The sequence below is a fragment of the Myotis myotis genome, unplaced genomic scaffold, assembly GCF_014108235.1.
Source record: "Myotis myotis isolate mMyoMyo1 unplaced genomic scaffold, mMyoMyo1.p scaffold_m19_p_14, whole genome shotgun sequence".
NCBI classification, from domain to species: Eukaryota; Metazoa; Chordata; class Mammalia; order Chiroptera; family Vespertilionidae; genus Myotis; species Myotis myotis.
Window position 1 is genome coordinate 15571132 of NW_023416318.1, and position 19407 is coordinate 15590538.

Here is a 19407-nt window from a genome sequence, read left to right on the forward strand (position 1 = left end):
GTGTGGCTCAAGGGTTGAGCGTCAACCTATGAACCAGGAGGCCGTGGTTCGATTACCTGTCAGGCACGTGCCTGGATTATGGGCTCAATCCCCATTAGGGGGTGTGCAGGAGGCAGCCAATCAATGATTCTCTCTCATCTCTGATGTTTCTATCTTTCTCACCCCCTCCCTTCCTCTCTGAAATCAGTAAAAATGTATTTAAAAAATAATAATAAAGCAATTGTAATAATCTGCATATTTTTCCATACAAACAACTGTAAACCTACTTTTGCTAACTCCTGTATAAAAATTTAATTTTCAAAATTATATGTCTCTCTACAGCAATACCTTAAAATGCATTTAATTATTGTAATATTATCATAGCTAAAAGACACCTGAATGGTGGTGAACAACACTCATAACTTTCCTCAGGTCCCTTAAAGCCATTTGGGATGCAGAAAGCATCCTTATTGCCTTTATGCCCTCTGCTTAGATTTTACTTCTGGCCTAGCAAATTCCAAATAGGCAAAAAGAAAAAGGAAGATTAACAGAAAAGAACAAATTAACAAAGTCTGTAAGTTAATTAAGAGAAAATTACATAGTATGGAAAACCAGAAATTATACCCTAGAATGATTCATTCTTTAACACAAGAAAATATGAGTATCATATTTAAAGTCCTTAATGTACTTTTACCTTTTTTAGTTTTAGACTAAAAAATAATTAATATGAAAACAAGTTATCTTATGTACTAATATTCTGCAGGAAATGGTATAATTGTTTAGGTAACCATTAGAATGCAAGAAATAATTCTAGCCCATCTGGCATGGCTCAGTAATTGAACATCATCCTATATACTGGGAGGTCATGGTTGGATTCCCAGCCAGGGCACATGCTCAGGATGCGGGCTCAGTCCCCCGTGGGGGGCATGCAGGAGGTAGCCGATTAATGATTCTCTCTCATCATTGATGTTTTTATGTCTCTCTCCCTCTCCCTTCTTCTCTGAAATTGATAATATATTTAAAAAAAATTATTCTAATCCCAGTAGTTTTAGCTTGCCTTGTGACCTTCAGAATACAGTATTAATTTTTCATCTATACAATAAAGCTGGATCAAATGATAACTAAAGCTTCTGACAGTTCTCCATGTTAATGATGCTACATTACTTATATAGCCAACCCACTTTTTTCTAAATGAAACTTCTTAAATTAGCATTTTCCCTAAAAATGGTGGAAAGTTTCAAAAACGCATTGCATTTTAGAAAATTCGAATTCAAATCTATTTCAGACTAGGAATTGAAAACAATAATTTCCTTACAAATAAATTGAGTAATTTCCTCTAACCATGTTCCTAAGAAGGTGCAAGTATTAATTAAACTTCAGAAATGTATAAAAACCTTAAGGAACAGTTACTAAAAGTAAAAATATTTAAAAAATTGTATCTTTAACTTAGTAGGTTGAAGCTTTATGTTAGGAAAAAAGCCCTATTACAATAAAAAATTAAGTAGATAACTATTTTTTGATAATCCCCTGAAATCACAGTGTTTAAAAAATAGATCTCCTTTCCTCTGTATAATTCTACTACGTAACTGTTAACTCTCCTGAATTTCCAAAACTTACATGGAATTACTTTCACATACATCTCCAAGAAAAGTTTTCACTGATCAATGCAAACATGATTTATTAAATAAAGTAGAAGTCCATGCTTTATAACTCAGCATTAAATTTCTCACAGAGAAATCAAGAACAATGTTTCCTATCATCGATAGGTACCAACTGTCTTTGTTAAATCTTCCAACTACCATTTCACTAAAAAAGCCAAATTAAATTGGAGCTGCCTTTACAGATGATGCCTGTGCCTTGGCCATTCTTCGAACCAGTGCTTCTTGTCGTTTTCTCTGAATTTCTTCAGGAGAATACTTCCTATTTTTCTCTTCTTCCTCTAAAAAGGAAACAAAATACAGATACTAGTGTTATAGACTATAAAGTCATTCTTAAGATCTGTTTTAATTTTTACTTTTTTATTACCCAGAGTTGCTACATTGGTTTGGCCATTAAGTCACACTAAACTACTATATGTGAAATTCCAAGTACAGACATAATGATGTACGCCAAAAGAAAACAAAAAATCATTGATAAGTCTGTCCCTATTTGATGCACTCTTTTCAGTGTGATAAAATTCATTTGATTAAAAATGGTACATTTTGACTACCCAGCAAATAATTCTTGTGAATAATGACATCTAATTTATATAACAAATACATTTTAAAAACGGATTTTAAATGTAAAGTAGTTAAAATATAATAAATTAAATTAGATACCAATACTTCAAATAGTGTATTTATAAGATAAGGTATATTCATATTCACCTCTATAGAACTCCAAGATTTCATTTCAGCCATTCAGGAGAAATATTTTAGCATGATAGAATGAAATCCAACATGTCAATAAACATGTAACTCATTGTCAGGTATTATCTTTTTATTTGGAGGACACATATTATATAAACATTAGAAAATTATTTTAAAAAGCAAAATATATGAATAAATTCTTCAATTTGAATGTCTTTTTAAAATATAAAAATGTGAAGCATTCTGATATAGGTATATTCTTATGCATACTTTAAATAGACTATAAAATAAACAATGTTTCAAATTAAACAAATGAAAATAGAAAGTTCTATTTTAACAAATCATCCAATTCTATCTATGCCAAAATACTGAGTTCTAATATAATGAATTTAATTCAATAGTTAAGTCACTTTGAGCTAATGTAATAGATTATATTAAAAAGAATCAAGCTTTAAATAGCAAACCTATTTCCTCATTTAAATGCTTTAAAATTAAGACCATCACCTTAATACATCTTTAAATGACCTTGTATTGTATTTGTAAAACTGTTTATGTTGTAAAATCTGCCTTTCAGAGAAGTAAATAAGAATCTGTAGTATATCAGCAGCGAAATATTATTTATACTGACATCTAAATAAAGGTTCATAATTTGTTACAAGGCATTTGTCTTGTTAACTAAGGGAAATATGTCTAAAAATATATCACCTGTCTTCCCTTTTTTGGTATAATCTGAATGGGAGTGAGTGTTCAGGGTAAGAGATATGTATTTCGAGTAAACTCCCTAATGACTCCGATGTCTTTTATTTCCTAAACTATTTATCTCAGAGTATAGCTTTTTTTTCCTTACAGAAAAATACAAGATGCTTAAAATTACCCAGATTAATTATCTAATATTTTAGTCTCAAGCCTAAGAAACACAAGAAACTCAGAATACATGCACACACAGTTTACATTCAATTGACCATAAGTTTGGAAGGAACACAGGTTAATAATCCATGACGACAGAAAAGAACATAGCTCCCTAAAATGGGCCTTACAGTTGGCTTGGTGATATTCTGGAAAATAATTTCAAAGGATATAATAAAATCACACCATGAAAATTTGATTTAGAGAGAGTCATCCATTTCTCCCATCAGCCCTTCCTTTAACTCAATCTGCAATAAAAATACATAGCAAAGTCTCAAACTATTGCAAGGTACAAAGCAAGAGTGACTCTTAATCTTAATCTAAAGCAGGGGTCAGCAAATTTTTTGTTGTTGTTGTAACAGGCTAGAAAGTAAATATGCTAACCTTTGCAGGATATATAATCTCTTAATCTAACTGCTCAGCTCTGTCATTGCAGCCTGAAAACAGCCACAGACAATACATAAACAAATGATGTGGCTCTGTTCAAATACAAATTTGTGTAGGGACAATAAAATTAGAATTGATTATAATTTTCAAAAGTCACAAAATATTATTCTTCTTTTGATTTTTCAACCATTTATAACATGAAAGGCATTTTAGCATGCTGCTGTACAAAAACAGGCCACACAGGATAGATTTGGACAGGCCATGGTTTGCCAAACCCTGCCTTCAAGGAATGAGGTTTTTAAATGAGTTTTGTTTCAAAGACATCTGCTGAAGAGCAGTTTGCTACATAACAAAGTAAAAGGAAGTGTAAACAATAGAAAATATCAACAAGTTTAATATTCATTAGAATATTATACACTATACTAGGAGCCCGGTGCATGAAATTTGTGCATGGGGGATGGGTGTCCCTCAGCCTGACCTGCACCCTCTCCAATCCAGGACCCCTCGGGATATGTCTGACTGCCAGTTTAGGCCCCATCCCGCACATCCCTCTCAAAATCCGGGACCACTGGCTCCTAACTCCTTACCTGCCTGCCTGCCTGCCTGATTGCCCCTAACTGCCTCTGCTGGCTGGCCTGATCACCCCCTAACTGCCCCCGTCGGCCTGGTTGCCCTCTAAATGCACCCCCCTCCCCCCCGCCGCCAGGCTGGTTGCCCCCCTAACTGACCCCTGGACTGGTCTCCTCCTAACTTCTGGAAGGAAATCGGACATCTGGAAGATGTCCAGTCGAACCGTTCTAATTAGCATTATTACCCTTTTATTAGTATAGATGTCCTGGCTGGCGTAGCTCAGTTGGTTGAATGTGGTCCCATGCACTGAAAGGCTGCCTGTTGGATTTCTGGCCCAGGGTGCAGGCTTGATCCCTAGTAAGGGTGCATAGGAGAGGCAGCCAATCGATGTTTCTCTCTCTCTCTCTCTCAAATTCATTTAAAAAATTAGAAAAAGAAAAGAATATTAGATGCTATAAATCAACTCAAAGGGAAAACTGTTAAGGTAAATTGGAAGGCAGATTATTCATCCATAATGCAGACAGATTAGTAGATAAAAGTTTTGGGAAAACTCAAATATTCTAGAGATTTAGTCTTTAAAAGAATTACAATTATATGTTAATGTATCATTTTGGGAGTATGGGTCAATTAATTACACTTATTTGAATATAAATATTTTAAATTGTTATGGATTTGACAATTATTTTGTGTTTTTTTAAAACATTTTTTAAATTGATTTTTACAGAAAGAGAAAAAGAGAGGGAGAGAGAGTCATGGATGTGATAGCGAAACACCAATTGGCTGCCTCCTGCAAACCCCCTACTGGGGATCCAGCCTGCAACCCGGGCATGTGCCCTTACTGGGAATGGAGCCAGCAACCTTTCAGTGCATGGTATGACATGCAACCAACTGAGCCACACCTGCCAGGGCATAGATTGAAAAATCTTAAAGTTTCAAAATATCTAGCTTGGGCCATAATGTAGAGATATATTATTTGTCAACATTAATAAGAATATAAATTGATGTAACTTTTGGGGGAAATTTGGTGATAGCCATCAAAATTCAAAACATTCTCCATTAATTTTTCAGTAATTAACAAATATAATCTCAAGAGTATACAGAAATTTATGTAGAAGGATATTCACTGGAGGATTGTTTGTAATGTAAAAAACTGCAGCCAAACTACACTTCCATCAATAGAGACACAGTTAAATAAATTGTTACATACATATAATGACATACTATACCGTGTGTTAAAAGGACTGAAGCAAATCTATATGTACTACAGGAAATCATAGTTATATTAAGTGAAAGTAAAACCAAGTTGCCAAATAGGGGGTATATAGTATATAATTCCATCTATTTAGATAAATCTATAGGTATACACACACACATTTTTATACACACACAAAAATGTTACATGATGTATTCCAAACTGTTACCAGTGCCTTTTCCTGGGAAATGGTATGGGAAAGGAGAAATAGAGGACTTACATAATTTTTTTTTTTTTTAAAGCGGAGGGATGACTTAAATAGGAAAATTTTAACAGTAATACCAACAAAAACATTATCTAGAATCTAAACCGAAAACAAAGATCTAATGTTAAAAGAAATGAAAAACTTTCTCATATTAGCACTAATCTACATAACAAGTAAGGAGTCTAATGTTAGCTCCAAGTGAGGGAGACTAATTTAAGAAAATCAATAATTACAAGTGAGTATACTAAATACTGTAACAGAAATTAGCACCGGGTATTGGAGTAAGCCAGAGAAAGTGAATGTAAATCATTCTGAAGGTGGTTAAAAACACATTGTATTTTTTAAAAGCAAATGGAAAATGGCCTGGCAGATTTGGTATAGACATGTGGGTGCACTATTCCGGGCAAAGGAAATAGCATCTGCAGACGGAAGGCTATGATCAAGTATTGGGCATTAAGAAGTACTAGTAGTTAGGCCAGACATATTCCCTTTTAAAAAAATATTATGCTATCAGTGAATAACAGACCTTTTATATTATATTACATGATGTTCACTCAAATATTTATCAAACATCTTCTAAGTGTCAGATACTGTGGTAGGCCAAGGTACTCACTGATAAGATCGTAATCAATATTTAATTGTAATTTTAAAAGGTGAAGGAAATAAGCGATGATGGAAAATTACAAGGAAAAGACTCACCTACAGATTGTTCAAGGAAGGCCTCTGTGCGAGGGTAGGTAATATTTAAACTGAGACCTAAGGATAAAAAAGCACCAAAGGGTGGGGTGGGGGTGAAATGTTGGGAAGTAGTTTTAGTTGGGAATAGCACAGTCAAAGCTCTTGAAATAGGAAAGAACCTATTTCTTTTGAGGAACTGAAAGACTATTGGCATAGTTGGAGCTTAGTAAGTAAAGGAAAAAAGAGGAGAGGCAGGTTAAAGAGAGATAATCTAAGCCTTAGATAACAGTGTCAAGTTCGAACTTTACTTGAAATACAGTCAGCAATTGAAGGCTGTCATTAAGCATAGGAGTGCAGTTTACCTATTTGTTTGTAAAAGGTTCTTCTGCTGTTTGGAGATCAGAATTGAAATGGGACAGGTAAAAGAACTGCAGTAGTCTAGTCAATAAATGTTGGCTTGGAAAAGGGTGGTAATAGTAGAGAGTGAGAAAAATGGACAATTTTGAGATATATTTTTTTGTGGTAGAAAGAATAGAACATGTTGATGGAAATGAGAATTTGGGAAAAGAGGAACTGGCAGAATGAAAGATGACCGGTTGTACTGAGTAAGTAATTAGAATTCTTATTGCAACTAACAGAGTTTTATATCAGCCATTATACTAGAAGAGGTATTTAATGAAAATGTCCTACATTTTCAAATATTATTCACCTTAATGTTCTGCTAAACACAGTAAGATTATTCAAGTTTTAAAACAATGAGATATTTCATAAAGTCTCACACAGTAATATATATATATTTCTAAAGAATGACTTTTCACAAAATAATTCAGAAAACATTGAACAAGTATTTACTGAGTGCCTACTATATGCTAGTCACTGTATTAAATGCTGATAAAGAATCTGATGCAGTCTTTTGAAAACAAATCGCCCACTCTTCGTATATTACAACATAATTATTTGTAAGAATCACGTTATGACATAGTTAAACATCATAATTTTTACTTTACATGTTATGCAAATTCAATACAACAAAATACTAGTTTGGCTACTTTCCAAGATGATAATCTTTCAAAGGAAATGATTTGATACATACCTTTTGAAGGTAGTTTCAAAGATTCAGGTTTCATCAAAGATTGCTGTTGAACAGCCTTCCCACATAATGAGTTGACAGGAATTTTGTTTTTCTCCAAACTCTGTGTAATTTTGGAATCAGAGATGCTTTCTGGTATACAATTTTGATTAATCTGGGAAAGAATCTGAGAATTTTTGATCTTTGTAAACCTGTACTTAGAAAACTTAACTGTTCTGTTAAGATCATTCTGAGCTTCATCTGTTATGGTCCCATGGAACAGAGGCCGACTATTCAATTTCTTCTTATAAGTAGCTATTTCTGTACTCATATGATCTGAATTCACATTCAAACTTGAACTTCTTATAAGAACCGATTTGGAACTATTCACTTCTACTGGAACACCAGTATTACTCCAAGAGACAGGCAAATTATTGATAAGACAACTTGAGTTCTTAGAGTATATAGTCAAATTTGTTGTCGCACCTATAAAACTTGGAGAATTTCCACAAATTTCCCCTTTCTGCATCTTCACTGATTTATTTATTTGTGAGCTACCAGTCGATGATGACTGTGCTGAAATATCACTCAGATTCAAATACGTTGATTGCACCAACTGACTTCCTTGTTTAGATGTAGTAAATGTGTTTTTGGCTCCATGTTTGGAACTATTATTAATGTCAAGTATACTTTCTGATGTCTTGTTGTCCTTTCTCATGTCTTGCTGCTGAGTTAGTCTTTCAATATCATCACATGCTTGGTATAATAGGTCATCCTCTACATCATCATCTTCCCAGGTATTCTCTAATTGATGACATGCTTTCACAATTTCATTGGCAAATGATGGGTCATTCCAATCATCAGAGAAAGAATCCGTATTTGATCCATTAGTCTGATCTGCAATGTCCAAAGCAGCAGAGTCAAAAGGAACTATATTAGCAGGCGTCTTAAATGACTGATTAAAAATTGACTTATTTTTCTGTTCATTAGAATATCCTGTGTTCAAAGTAGACTTTTTTTGAGAAGTATTTACATTAGAAATAAATTTAGTTTGAATAACTTCTTTTACTTTTGTCGGATCGGATGCAACTGCACTATCTTGAGTTTTGCCTTGAATGATTTTATTAAAAGATTTCTCAAATTTCACTTTATTTCCAATGGATTGTAATTTGTTTGGTTTACCATTTGAATTTGGTAAAAATCTGTATTTTCTAGCATCTATTAATTCATTGGTATGTATGTTTGAAGAAACATCTACAATTTTTGAATCTCTAAACTCAGCATCTAGACTTATATTCATTCTTGAGTTACTTTTACCATTTTTACTATTAAATATACAAATGTCTTTTTGATCAACCCTCTGGACTGTTTCAGGAGCAGAAAAAAGTTCAGATCTTTCTACATTTTGTGTAACAAAAGGTTCATTATTTAGTAAGTTTTCCCATTCGTCCTCAAAATCACCAGTAGTAAATACATCCGTGTGCTTATTAAAAGCTTCTGGCTCCTTAGTACTGGAAGTCACATATGATTTTGTCATTCCAGGAGTATCTATTTGATGAGAAAGTGATGTTGGGGATTTGTTTCGTAGTTTTTCAGTAACTTGAGTTTCATTACTAATGATTTTCTCCTCTTTCAAAGCACTTTTCTTTCCAAAGGTAGTATTAACAGTGCTCCATAAGGCATCTGACAGATCTTGGCTTAACTGTCCACTACACTTCTGAGTAGAACCATCAAAAATGGCATTAAAAGCTGCTTCAGCATTTTGGTCAAATGGCTTCTGACTGTGATATTGATCATTTACCACAGATACATTGGTGCTTTCTTTCATTGGCTTCTTTATTATACCATTATCTATTTCAGGAACTATCTCATGTAATAACTGCATCTGTACATTATCTTTATAATTATTTAAAGTCTCTGCTTCCGAAATCATCTGGATAAAATCATGATTTCTCTTGTTTTGCTCTTGAATCACATCTAGCTCTTCCATATTTTTATCAAATTGCTTAGCCAATTTCATAAGTTCTTCCTCTTGATTTTGTGTTTTTAACCTAGACAAATATGTTAAAAATTATGAGAAAAGTTCTAAGAGTTGTTATAAATATCCAATTGTTATTTGACATATTTTAATGTTAAAACATGAAAATTTTAACACATTATAATTAAGTACAAAATTCTACACGTCAAAATTAAGGAAATGTTTTTGATATAATCACAAAACCAAATCAATTATTGAAAATATTTACTTCACTGAATGTCAGAAGAAAAACTAAAAAGTCTGAATTTACTTTGTGCAGCTGACTTTTGCTCTTGATTTTCCTTTCGCTACATGAGGAGTACAAGGAATAGCAGTTTCACCAATCCACACGCCCAGCATGGAGTCTGTTGTTGGTTTTTCATCCTTTGGTAGAAGGGGGAAAAAAGAGGTGTAAAATAAAATTTAAAAAATAAAAAAGAGAGAAAAAGAAAGTAAAAAAGGAAACTTTAATTACATTGATTTATTTTCCTCAAATAATAAATTCTGGTAAGGTGATGGTTACTAAACAATCTCAAAACAATAAGAAGCTGGAAGATATAATAAAAAGTTGCAAAATAATATATTTATATTTTAGGGAATGAAAATATTCAGAATTGAGAATTCCTTGTTTTCAAAAAAATGTTCTAGTGATTTATTTAATAAATGTTTTTTTAAATAATAAAAGCATTTTTATCAAAAGAAAGCTGATCAACTTATAAGATATTCATAAAAATAAACATTAGTATCAGAAATAAACTGTGAGCAGACATCATGATTTAAGAATAAAGACACATGCCCTAGTGGTGTGGGTTAGTGGATAGAGTGCCGGCCTGCGGACTGAAGGGTCCCAGGTTTGATTTCGTTCAAGGGCACATGCCTGGGTTTGTGGGCTTGATCCCCAATTGGGGGTGTGCAGGAGGCAGCTGATCAATGATTCTCTCTCATCACTGATGTTTCTATCTCTCCCTCTCCCTTCCTCTCTGAAATCAATTTTTTTTTTATGAAGAGTAAAGATACGTGTAGAATCTTTTCTGTGTCACTTGATTCTTCAAATTTTCCATATCCCTATTACAATCTTTATCTAAAATTGGACAGTCTACGTTGACCTGAATTAAGAACACTTACATAGAACTAAGATCAGAACTGAGTTAGAGAAGTATAATATCAGAACTGATGCAAAGAATAAGATAGAGAAAAAGCCATTTAGTCCTGTATATTTTTGTTATGACTTTCAATTACTTGATCATGTAAAATATTAGAGAATATGTTTATGTATTAGTTATAAACCAAACCAACACAAAAAAATAGGTTAACTATTCTCTACTCTATTTTTATAATACCTATAATGAACATACATATCACATAAGGTAAAAATAATCTTATCACTAGATTATAGGTTACTTGAAGGCAAGAATTATTCTTATGATAGTTCAGCATCTATCTAGCAAAATGCTGGACATAAAGATGTCAGTTCATGATTATTTACCAGAATCCTTAATTGATCAGCAGTTTTCTTAGATGGCCAGTTGATCCTAGTAAATTTTAGCTTTGCAAAACATTAAAAACCAACCAAACAACAAAAGCGTTAATTTTACTTTCAGTATTATTTTTTCCCCTTTGTTTCAATAACCTTGATTTAGGAAAAACAACAGTCTTAATGATTTAATTATGGTTTTCTTTTTTGCCCATTTAGCAAGTAATTTTACATTCCTTCCAATTTTTAGAGAATAAAAGTATGATAATTTTATATATCCAATTTTACATGGACATGGGTACTTTGTATACAATTTTTATACTAATTGCGTTATATTTTTAAAATGTCTTCATTAATAAGTACACAATACAATCCAGGTACTGTATTAAGATATCTAAGCACTATATTTAATCCTAAAGAGTACACACTGTGTAGTTAAGAAACGATTGGAAAATATACCGCCCATCTTCAAATAAACAACATTACATAAAAAGAATCCTTGAAGAAAGTGAATGTCCAATTAAAATGGAAGTGCATATATTTTTAAATGCCATCTCTGAAAATATTAAGTTGATTTAAATAATTATTTGAGGTTAACTCACCTAAAAATAAACATGAATATGTCATTTGTGAATACTTTTTAAAGCTTTTAAAAAGATCTTGATATTACCAAAGATTTATGTTTTAAAAGTACTCAGTTGAAAAGGGTAACATTTAAAAGCAACTAATTTCACTGTATTTTTTCTTATACACAAGTTACCACTTGCATACTGTTGCCATTTCTTTATGTGAGCTATTATTTCCATCCCTCTTAGGTAGAGTCCATTAATTTACTCAACTATCTTTTTATCACTATTTAGGCTGGCCAGCCCAAACACATTTTATTATGCTTCTTTCATGTGAAACTCACAATTAATGAAGATCTATTGTTAACTCATGAAGTAAGTAGTATTATGGCATAAATTCTATTTAACTAATGAACCATATGGAAAATAAATTTCTATGACAAGTCAAACATGGAATGTAGAGCTAGTACCAACAGAGTTGTTTTGACTATCATAGTTGTAATTTGGGATATTTTATAGCCATAAGAGAAGCTTTATTTCCTGTCTTCTTCACCTGGATTATGCTGATTCCTTTTAACCACAACTTGGATCAGTGCCATCTATTGTTTTTGGTCAACATAGTCACTATCCATGGTTGTGTCAAAGAAAAATAGCCTACTTCCTATAGAAAAGACACTAAGCAAAAATTGGAAAAAAGAGAGGAAAGTAAAGTCAACTTCAGCACAGAGGTTGACTTTAATTTATATTTCTATTTCACTCAAGCAGTACAAGAAATTAAAGAAAAATAAACTTTTGCAGATGATACTATTACAGCAAATAATTTAACTGTAACTTTAACATAAATAACTTTAACATAACCTTATATTTACAGTGTTCTATAGTTTACAAAGACTTATTATCTAATATAACCTTCATATTAATTCAATAAAGAGAGCAAGACAAGTAATCCTAGTTTATGGCTGAATGAACTCAAGTTCTAAGCTTAAGTAGCTTGCTTGGGGTAACCCAGGAGGTGATCTGAGAACTAACTCCAAATCCAGTGTTTTTCCCACTTTTACAATGTTTCTTGATGATCTTGTAAGTCAACAGTATTAAGAGCAGTTCCAGTGGAGAAAAGTTGTGCTATAGTCAATACACATTTACCAATCATTAAAAAAAAACACCTTAAAAGTTTAAATTTTCATTGTCTGATTCTATTATTTTAGCAACTTGGTGCCATGTATTGTTAAACAATACTAAAAACAAAATAAACACAAAGCTCTAGTCAAAAGCATCACTCTAGAAAATTAAAATGAGGTGACAGAAGATGATCTGACTTTGGTTGGTGGGCGCACAGTGCAATATACAGAGCTTGTAACATAGAAACACACACCTGAAACCTATATGATCATATTAAACAATGTCACCCAATAAATTTAATAAAAATAAAATCTAAATTGAAAATGAAAATAAGATAAAACATTTTTCATACAAATGAACTATACAAGGACTTAGTAGCATAAAGTAATTATAAAACTAGTAATATTTACCTGAGGAGCAATACAATTAACAATATGTGAGATCTCATCACTATCTGTGTTGTAAATCTTTTTTTTCCTTCCTTTACCTAAAGAAAGAAACACATTTCTATAAATGTAAATAAAAATATTTTTAAAAATAGTGGTCATTTCTTAGAAAACAAGTTTAATTAGCACATCTATGATAGCACATGTATCACAGCAATACAATCAGATAAGATTCTCAAAAAAACACCTACTGTACAAAATTCATGATGTTGTTCCCCCAAATGAAATTCAATAGTTTAAATCCTAAATCATTTCTCAAATAGTTACCCAGATAAAAATGTTAATAACCAATTACCTAACTGTTTGGTCATTGGAGAATTCTGATCCCAAAATATATCATTTAGGCCATCTGGATCATTAGGAGAATTGAAGGTAGATGACAACAACTCCATTTTCAGCACTCTCTTTGGTGTTTCATACTTTCCTATATAAAATAAGATTAAAAGAGCAGTTGTTGCATCTTAAAGCATTGCTTCACAATACCCCTATATCAAATAATAGCTTTTAACAAGATTACTTTTCATAGTCCAGTTACCTAATTTTCCCCCAGAGATGACTTAATATAAATTTTCAGAACCGAAATGTTTTGTTTCACATAAAAATCCTTCCAATACCTCCCAAATTTAACATTATAGACAGCAAGTACTTTAAAGCAATCTAGTAGGTCTATGATGTAGAATGCTGTAGGCCCTAGTCACTCCATTCATTACCACTGGAACTTGGAGGCTTTGGGAACCACCTGTCACGTATAGAGACATTGCAACCATCCAGAGCATCCCAACAGAACTTCAGTACAAGCCTGTTTGGCCCGCTTTCACCAACTCTGTCCAACCTAAACCAACTGCTTCAAACAGCTTTAGCGATCCACTTCTTGGGAAGTTCTGTCCAGCATCACTTTTAAAAGTTCTAGAGACTTGTTTCTGCTCATTCTGGCATTGCTTTACGCCAGTCAACAAAAGCCATGTTTGGAGAGCACGCTCTAGGAAAACAGCTTCAGTGTGGGGTTCAGTTCCCACCATGATTTATTAGAAATCTTTCAAAAAATGGGACACCAGAAATTGATGGGAATGAAATATACTCCAGGGCCCTCCGGTGAGGGGAGTCCTCCACAGGCACTTCCGGTTCATGCCCACCGAGGGGGGCCATCCCCAGGGCTCCGCGGACACAGAGAGCTATGGCTCTGCAGAGGGTCCCTGCGCTAAAGCCAGTCGGGGCAAAACGGTAAGCGGAAGGAACTGCCCAGGAAAAAGCTGGAGGCCGTTCTCCTCGCTCCGCCACCGCTGACTCCGAGCAGCAGCCCAGAAATGAGCCGCCCTCCCTCCTTCAGGGGAACCCCACACCCCTACTCCTGGGGCAGGAGCGACAGTGGGTGATCAACCCGAACGGGGCAGTGCTCAGACTCGGGGACCGAGGCCAAGGGGAAGTGTCCCGGGTAAGTTTGGGGCTCACGAGGGGAGAGGCCCAGAGCAAGAAAACACCCCGCAACCCCCACCCCTCCACTCCCATCCCCTTCCCCAGTCGCCGGCTGGGCTGCGGGGCCCAGGGAGGCCACGTCTCCCTCCCGGGTTACTTTTACCGCAGGAAGCGGCTACTGAAGGCTGCTCTGGCTGCGGCACGGGCGGGAGAGGCCCCTCTCCTCCGGCCCCGCGGAGCCCCGATCCCCGGGCCGACCGCAGCCGCCTCTTCCCGGACTCGACCACCGAGCTGCATTCCTCAGCCGCCGCCGCTTGGCGCGGCGTGTTCTTCGGGCCAGGGCTGTCCCCAAGCTTTCTTCGCCGACTCATTGCCTAGGACCCCCTCCACCAGCCTTTTCGCCTTTCACATTTTGCACGGGAAGCGTAGAGCCGTGGAATTACAAAAGCCACCCGGCGCTAACGGCCGCCGCCATTTTTGACCGTGGCGCGCCAGTCAGAGGCAGCCGCTGATTGGCTGCGTCCGGCGAGGGGCGGGGCGGCTAGCGTGCGGCTGGCGCGCGCTTGCGCAGTCCGACCCCGAGCCTCCTGGGCTCCGGTCCGTCCGCAGGATTGGGAAGGAGTGTGTGAGGGGTAATGGTGTGGGCGGAGCTGACAGAACGTGTGAGGTGAAAAGATTTAATCCACTGACAGCTTTTTATTGAATTTGCAACTACTCTTACCAGGACATTACTCACTCAGATTATTGTGGGATTTAGTATTTTCAAGAAATAAAAGGTATAGATTAGGGAGGGAGCAACAAAACTATTTTTTTCATAACGGCATAGAAAAATCCAAAAACATGTAGAAAAAATGATTAAATTCGTAGATTAACAAAGTAGCGGGTACAAAGTCAATAGTCGAAGATCAACTGTTTCCATTGATTAATAAGTAACAAACAACATTGATGTTTTAAAGAAATACAATTTATTTTAGCATACAGGGTATCAAATAACTTGGAATAAATTTAACCAAAGATTGCAACAACCCTACAGAGAGTTATGAAGTATTTTTGAAAGAAATTGGACACCTAAATAAATGACGGATTAATATGTGTGGCTAGGTTGGGAGACTGCGTATTGTTACAATGTCTGTCCTCTGATTGATCTATAGATACAAGGCAAAGCCATTCAAAATCACGGTAGGATTGTGTGTGTGTGCGTAATATGACAAGTTTATTTTACAATATGTGTGGAAATGCGAAAGGTTTAAAATATTAGTAGAAAAACTCTTGAAGAATCATGAAGTTGTATGTCTACCAAGTATCGAGACTTATAAAGTTAAGGTAATTAAGACAGTGTTAACAGTGGTGAAAGGATGGACAAACATGAAAGAAACAATAGAAAGCTTAGACAGGACCTTTACATAAATGGACTTTTGATTGCATATCAATTTGATATTCACATGGAAAAAGAAAGTTAACCTCTACCTCAAAACTCTACCTCTATCTCAAACCATATTCCCAAATTAAGTGCCAATTGATTATATTTTTAATTATAAAAGATAAAATAATTAACATTCTAGAAGTTGATATAAATCGTCTTCATGATAGAGAATGAATTTTATATTGAAAAAATCATCAACTATAAAGAAAATAATTATAAATTTGACTACATGAAATTGATAACTGGAGATCGTCTGACTATCCAAAAACAACATTAAAGAGAATGGAAAATAATGTGCAGATTGGGAGAAGATATTTACAAGAGATAAAGTTAAGGGACCATATGTAAAATATATGAAAAACTGATATAAATCATTAAGAAAATGATTGACCACCAAGAAGAAGACCGGGTCAGATACTTTAGCAAGCTCTAAAAAAACCCAAAACAAACAAACAAACAAAAAACGGTCTACATAATCAGCGAACTTGTAGAAAGCTGTCCAGCCTCATCTGTAATGAAGAAGATGAAAATTTAAACCACAATGTGATACTCCTCTATACCTATCAGAATTTCTAAAATTAACAAGACTGACAACAGGGGTATCAAGGCAGTAAATCAGACCTGAGACCATAGCCCCAGTCTTGATTGCAGCCCATGAGGGACCCAGAGCCAGAGGACCCAGCCAATGGGAACTGTCACATACTGCTGGTGAGAGTGTAACGTGGTACAACCACTTTGGAAAACAATTTTGATCTAGCAATCCCACTCCTAGGAATATAACCAATGGAAATGCATGGATTTGTATATCAAGATACATTTTATAAAAATGCTTTTAGCAGTAAAATTTGAAATTACCCCAAACTGGAAGCAAACCAAAGGCCTTTCAAGAGTATTGAGCTATATATGCTCAACAAAATGCTGCATTCTAATGAATAGGAAAAACTATAGCTCCTGCAACAATGTGGAAAAATCTCAGAAATATGAAGTTGAGCAAAAGAGACCAGACTCTTACCATTTCCTTCCATAGAATACTATAATGCAGTGATTTTCAACCTTTTTCATCTCATGGCACACATAAACTAATGATTCAAATTCTGTGACACATCAAAAAATATGTTTTTTGACAATCTGATAAAAAACGTAATTTCTATTCATTCATACTGGATGGCTATTTTTGTGTTGGCTGTCGTCATTTTTTTATTTGACAATCTAAGGGAAAAGATATCAGTGCCTCCAACTAAATAGTCAGGTGTTGCATGTTTTAAAAATTCTTGCAGCTTGCCTGGCTGGTGTGGCTCAGTGGGTGAGCGTCAACCTATGAACTAGGAGGTCGGTTCGATTCCTGGTCAGGGCACATGCCTGAGTTGTGGGCTCAATTCCCAATGGGAAGGCAGGAGGTAGCCAATCAATGATTCTCTCTAATCATTGATGTTTTCATCTCTCCCTCTTCCTTGCTCTCTAAAATCAATACAAAATATATGTTTAAAAAATTCTTGCCCTGACTGGTTTGGCTCACTGGACAGAGCGTCGGCCTGCGGACTGAAGGGTCCCAGGTTCTATTCCGGTCAGGGCATGTACCTTGGTTGCAGGCACATGCCCAGTAGTGGGTGTGCAGGAGGCAGCTGATCAATGTTTCTCTCTCATTGATGTTTCTAACTCTATCCCTCTCCCTTCCTCTCTGTGAAAAATCAATAAAATATAAAATAAAATAAAAAAGTATTGTTTCCTTTAAAAAAAAATTCTTGCAGCTTGAAAATTGTTGCTATAATGGTTAGTTTGGAGAGGGGAGGAGGACAATGATTAGAAGGGGACAGAGGGAGAAGGAGTATCTGATGTGTTGGCTTTGTTCATTGTCTTGTTCTAGATTTTGTGATAGTTCATTGAGTTGTTTTGTATACTTTTCTGTATGCATGTTATATTTATCAATAAAACATTTTAAAATTTTAATGTAAGGCAGAAAAATCTTTGTTTCCATTGAGGAACTGATACCTATTTTTTATTTGTAACTAGAGGCCCGGTGCACAAATTCATGCACCATTGGGGTCCCTCGGCCTGGCCTGTGGGATCGGGCCAAAACTGGTTCTCCGACATCTCATGAGGAGTCCCAGATTGTGAGAGGGCACAGGCCAGGCCAAGGGACCCCACCAGTGCATGATCGGGGCCAGGGAGGGACGCAGGAGGTTGCCCAGCCGGGAAGAGACCCCAGGAGGGCTCCAGTGCGTGTCTCGCCTGTCTCGCTTAGTCCCGATCAGCTGGACTCCAGCAGCTAGCTAACCTACCAGTCAGAGCGTCTGCCCCATGGTGGTCAGTGCATGTCATAGCGAGTGGTTGAGTGGCCTTAGCATATCATTAGCATATTATACTTTGATTGGTTGAATGGGCGTGGATGACCAGACACTTAGCATATTAGGCTTATTATATAGGATTTATTGTTTTCCTTCTTCAGTTTGGCTAACAAGAATCCTAGAACTGAATCTCAGGTTCAGTTCTAGCAATTACACCAACCACTGTGACCAAATAATTTTCTTCTTCTTCCTCCGTCCTTGTCTTTTTACTATTTCCCTTGCCATGATTGCTTTTAATCTACATATTTTTATATATTTTATATATTTATATATTAGTTTTATATTTATATATAAAACATTAGTTTTATATATTTATAACTGGGTATGACTACTTGGGAGGTTACAGCTCTTAAAATTCAAATTAACGACTTAAACCTCCAGTTCTCTAAATTAATAGGTATACTGTTATTTCTCTTGGGGATTTCTCCTACCTCAACAGCCTGAGAATGCCAAAAGCAGAAAAGAAAGTTAAATGTCCACTATAACACTTTATTAAGTAGATGGCATCATAGCTGTCTAAAGGACTTAATTCACTCTGAAAAATACCCAACTCACACTTAGAAAACAGTTAAAGAAGTTTGAAGAATTTTATAAGGCCTGTAGGAGTAATAACCATGTGGTAATCCTTTAAAGCATATTAATACTGCAAATAAAATAACAGTGAATAATTTCCCATAACTGTCCAAATTCTCTAGTACCCAAGTAACCATTGTAAAAAGGAACAACTTGAGTTCAAAGAACAGACGTGTGTTTTTACCTTAGCACACCCAGGATGGCTATTATTGTAATCATTACATGGTAGGAAACTATCATAGCTTGAAAGTTACTTAATTCACACAATCTGTTACACTTCTAATGTAGTTCAAATTAAATGTACTTCCTGACTATAACTCCTGAATAAGTACAGTACAATTAACTCCTTGATGAAATCTTCTTAATAACCAAAAGTTGTCTGGTAGAAATTTGAATGCAATATGATTAAAAATGCCAAAACTTAGCATTTCTAGGCATTTGAATAATATGAACTTGTAAGGTTTAATACAATGACATTTTAATAAATCAAAATCAAAGTTAAACTCTTATTTGTTTACTTGCAGAAATTATTCATAAGCTTGACAGTGTTTATTAAGCAAAAAATTGAGACATTGACAGTGTGTTGTTAAGGAGCTTTTTTGTGGAGTGATTGCCTTGTCACTTACATTACAATGAT

General features: G+C 35.1%; 1 protein-coding gene across 5 annotated transcripts; it reads right to left on the reverse strand.

The window, feature by feature from the left end:
• Positions 1 to 1640: 1640 nt before the first annotated feature.
• ETAA1 (ETAA1 activator of ATR kinase) lies at positions 1641 to 14924 on the reverse strand. Of its 5 annotated transcripts, none has more exons than XR_004971808.1 (7): positions 14593 to 14924; positions 13312 to 13440; positions 12981 to 13057; positions 9683 to 9795; positions 7419 to 9445; positions 2346 to 3481; positions 1790 to 1918 (listed from the first exon to the last, which is right to left on the reverse strand). XR_004971808.1 is itself a non-coding variant. In XM_036334313.1 (6 exons), exons 1-6 carry the CDS (start codon positions 14798 to 14800, stop codon positions 1800 to 1802), a joined length of 2673 nt encoding a protein of 890 aa, XP_036190206.1. In that variant the 5' UTR covers positions 14801 to 14924; the 3' UTR covers positions 1641 to 1799. The 5 variants fall into 5 exon arrangements, 3 of the variants coding, with proteins under 3 accessions (XP_036190206.1, XP_036190208.1, XP_036190207.1); XR_004971809.1 differs by having other exon boundaries at positions 1824 to 1918; positions 3420 to 3481; XM_036334313.1 differs by lacking the exon at positions 2346 to 3481 and having other exon boundaries at positions 1641 to 1918.
• Between the last annotated feature and the right edge of the window lie 4483 nt (positions 14925 to 19407).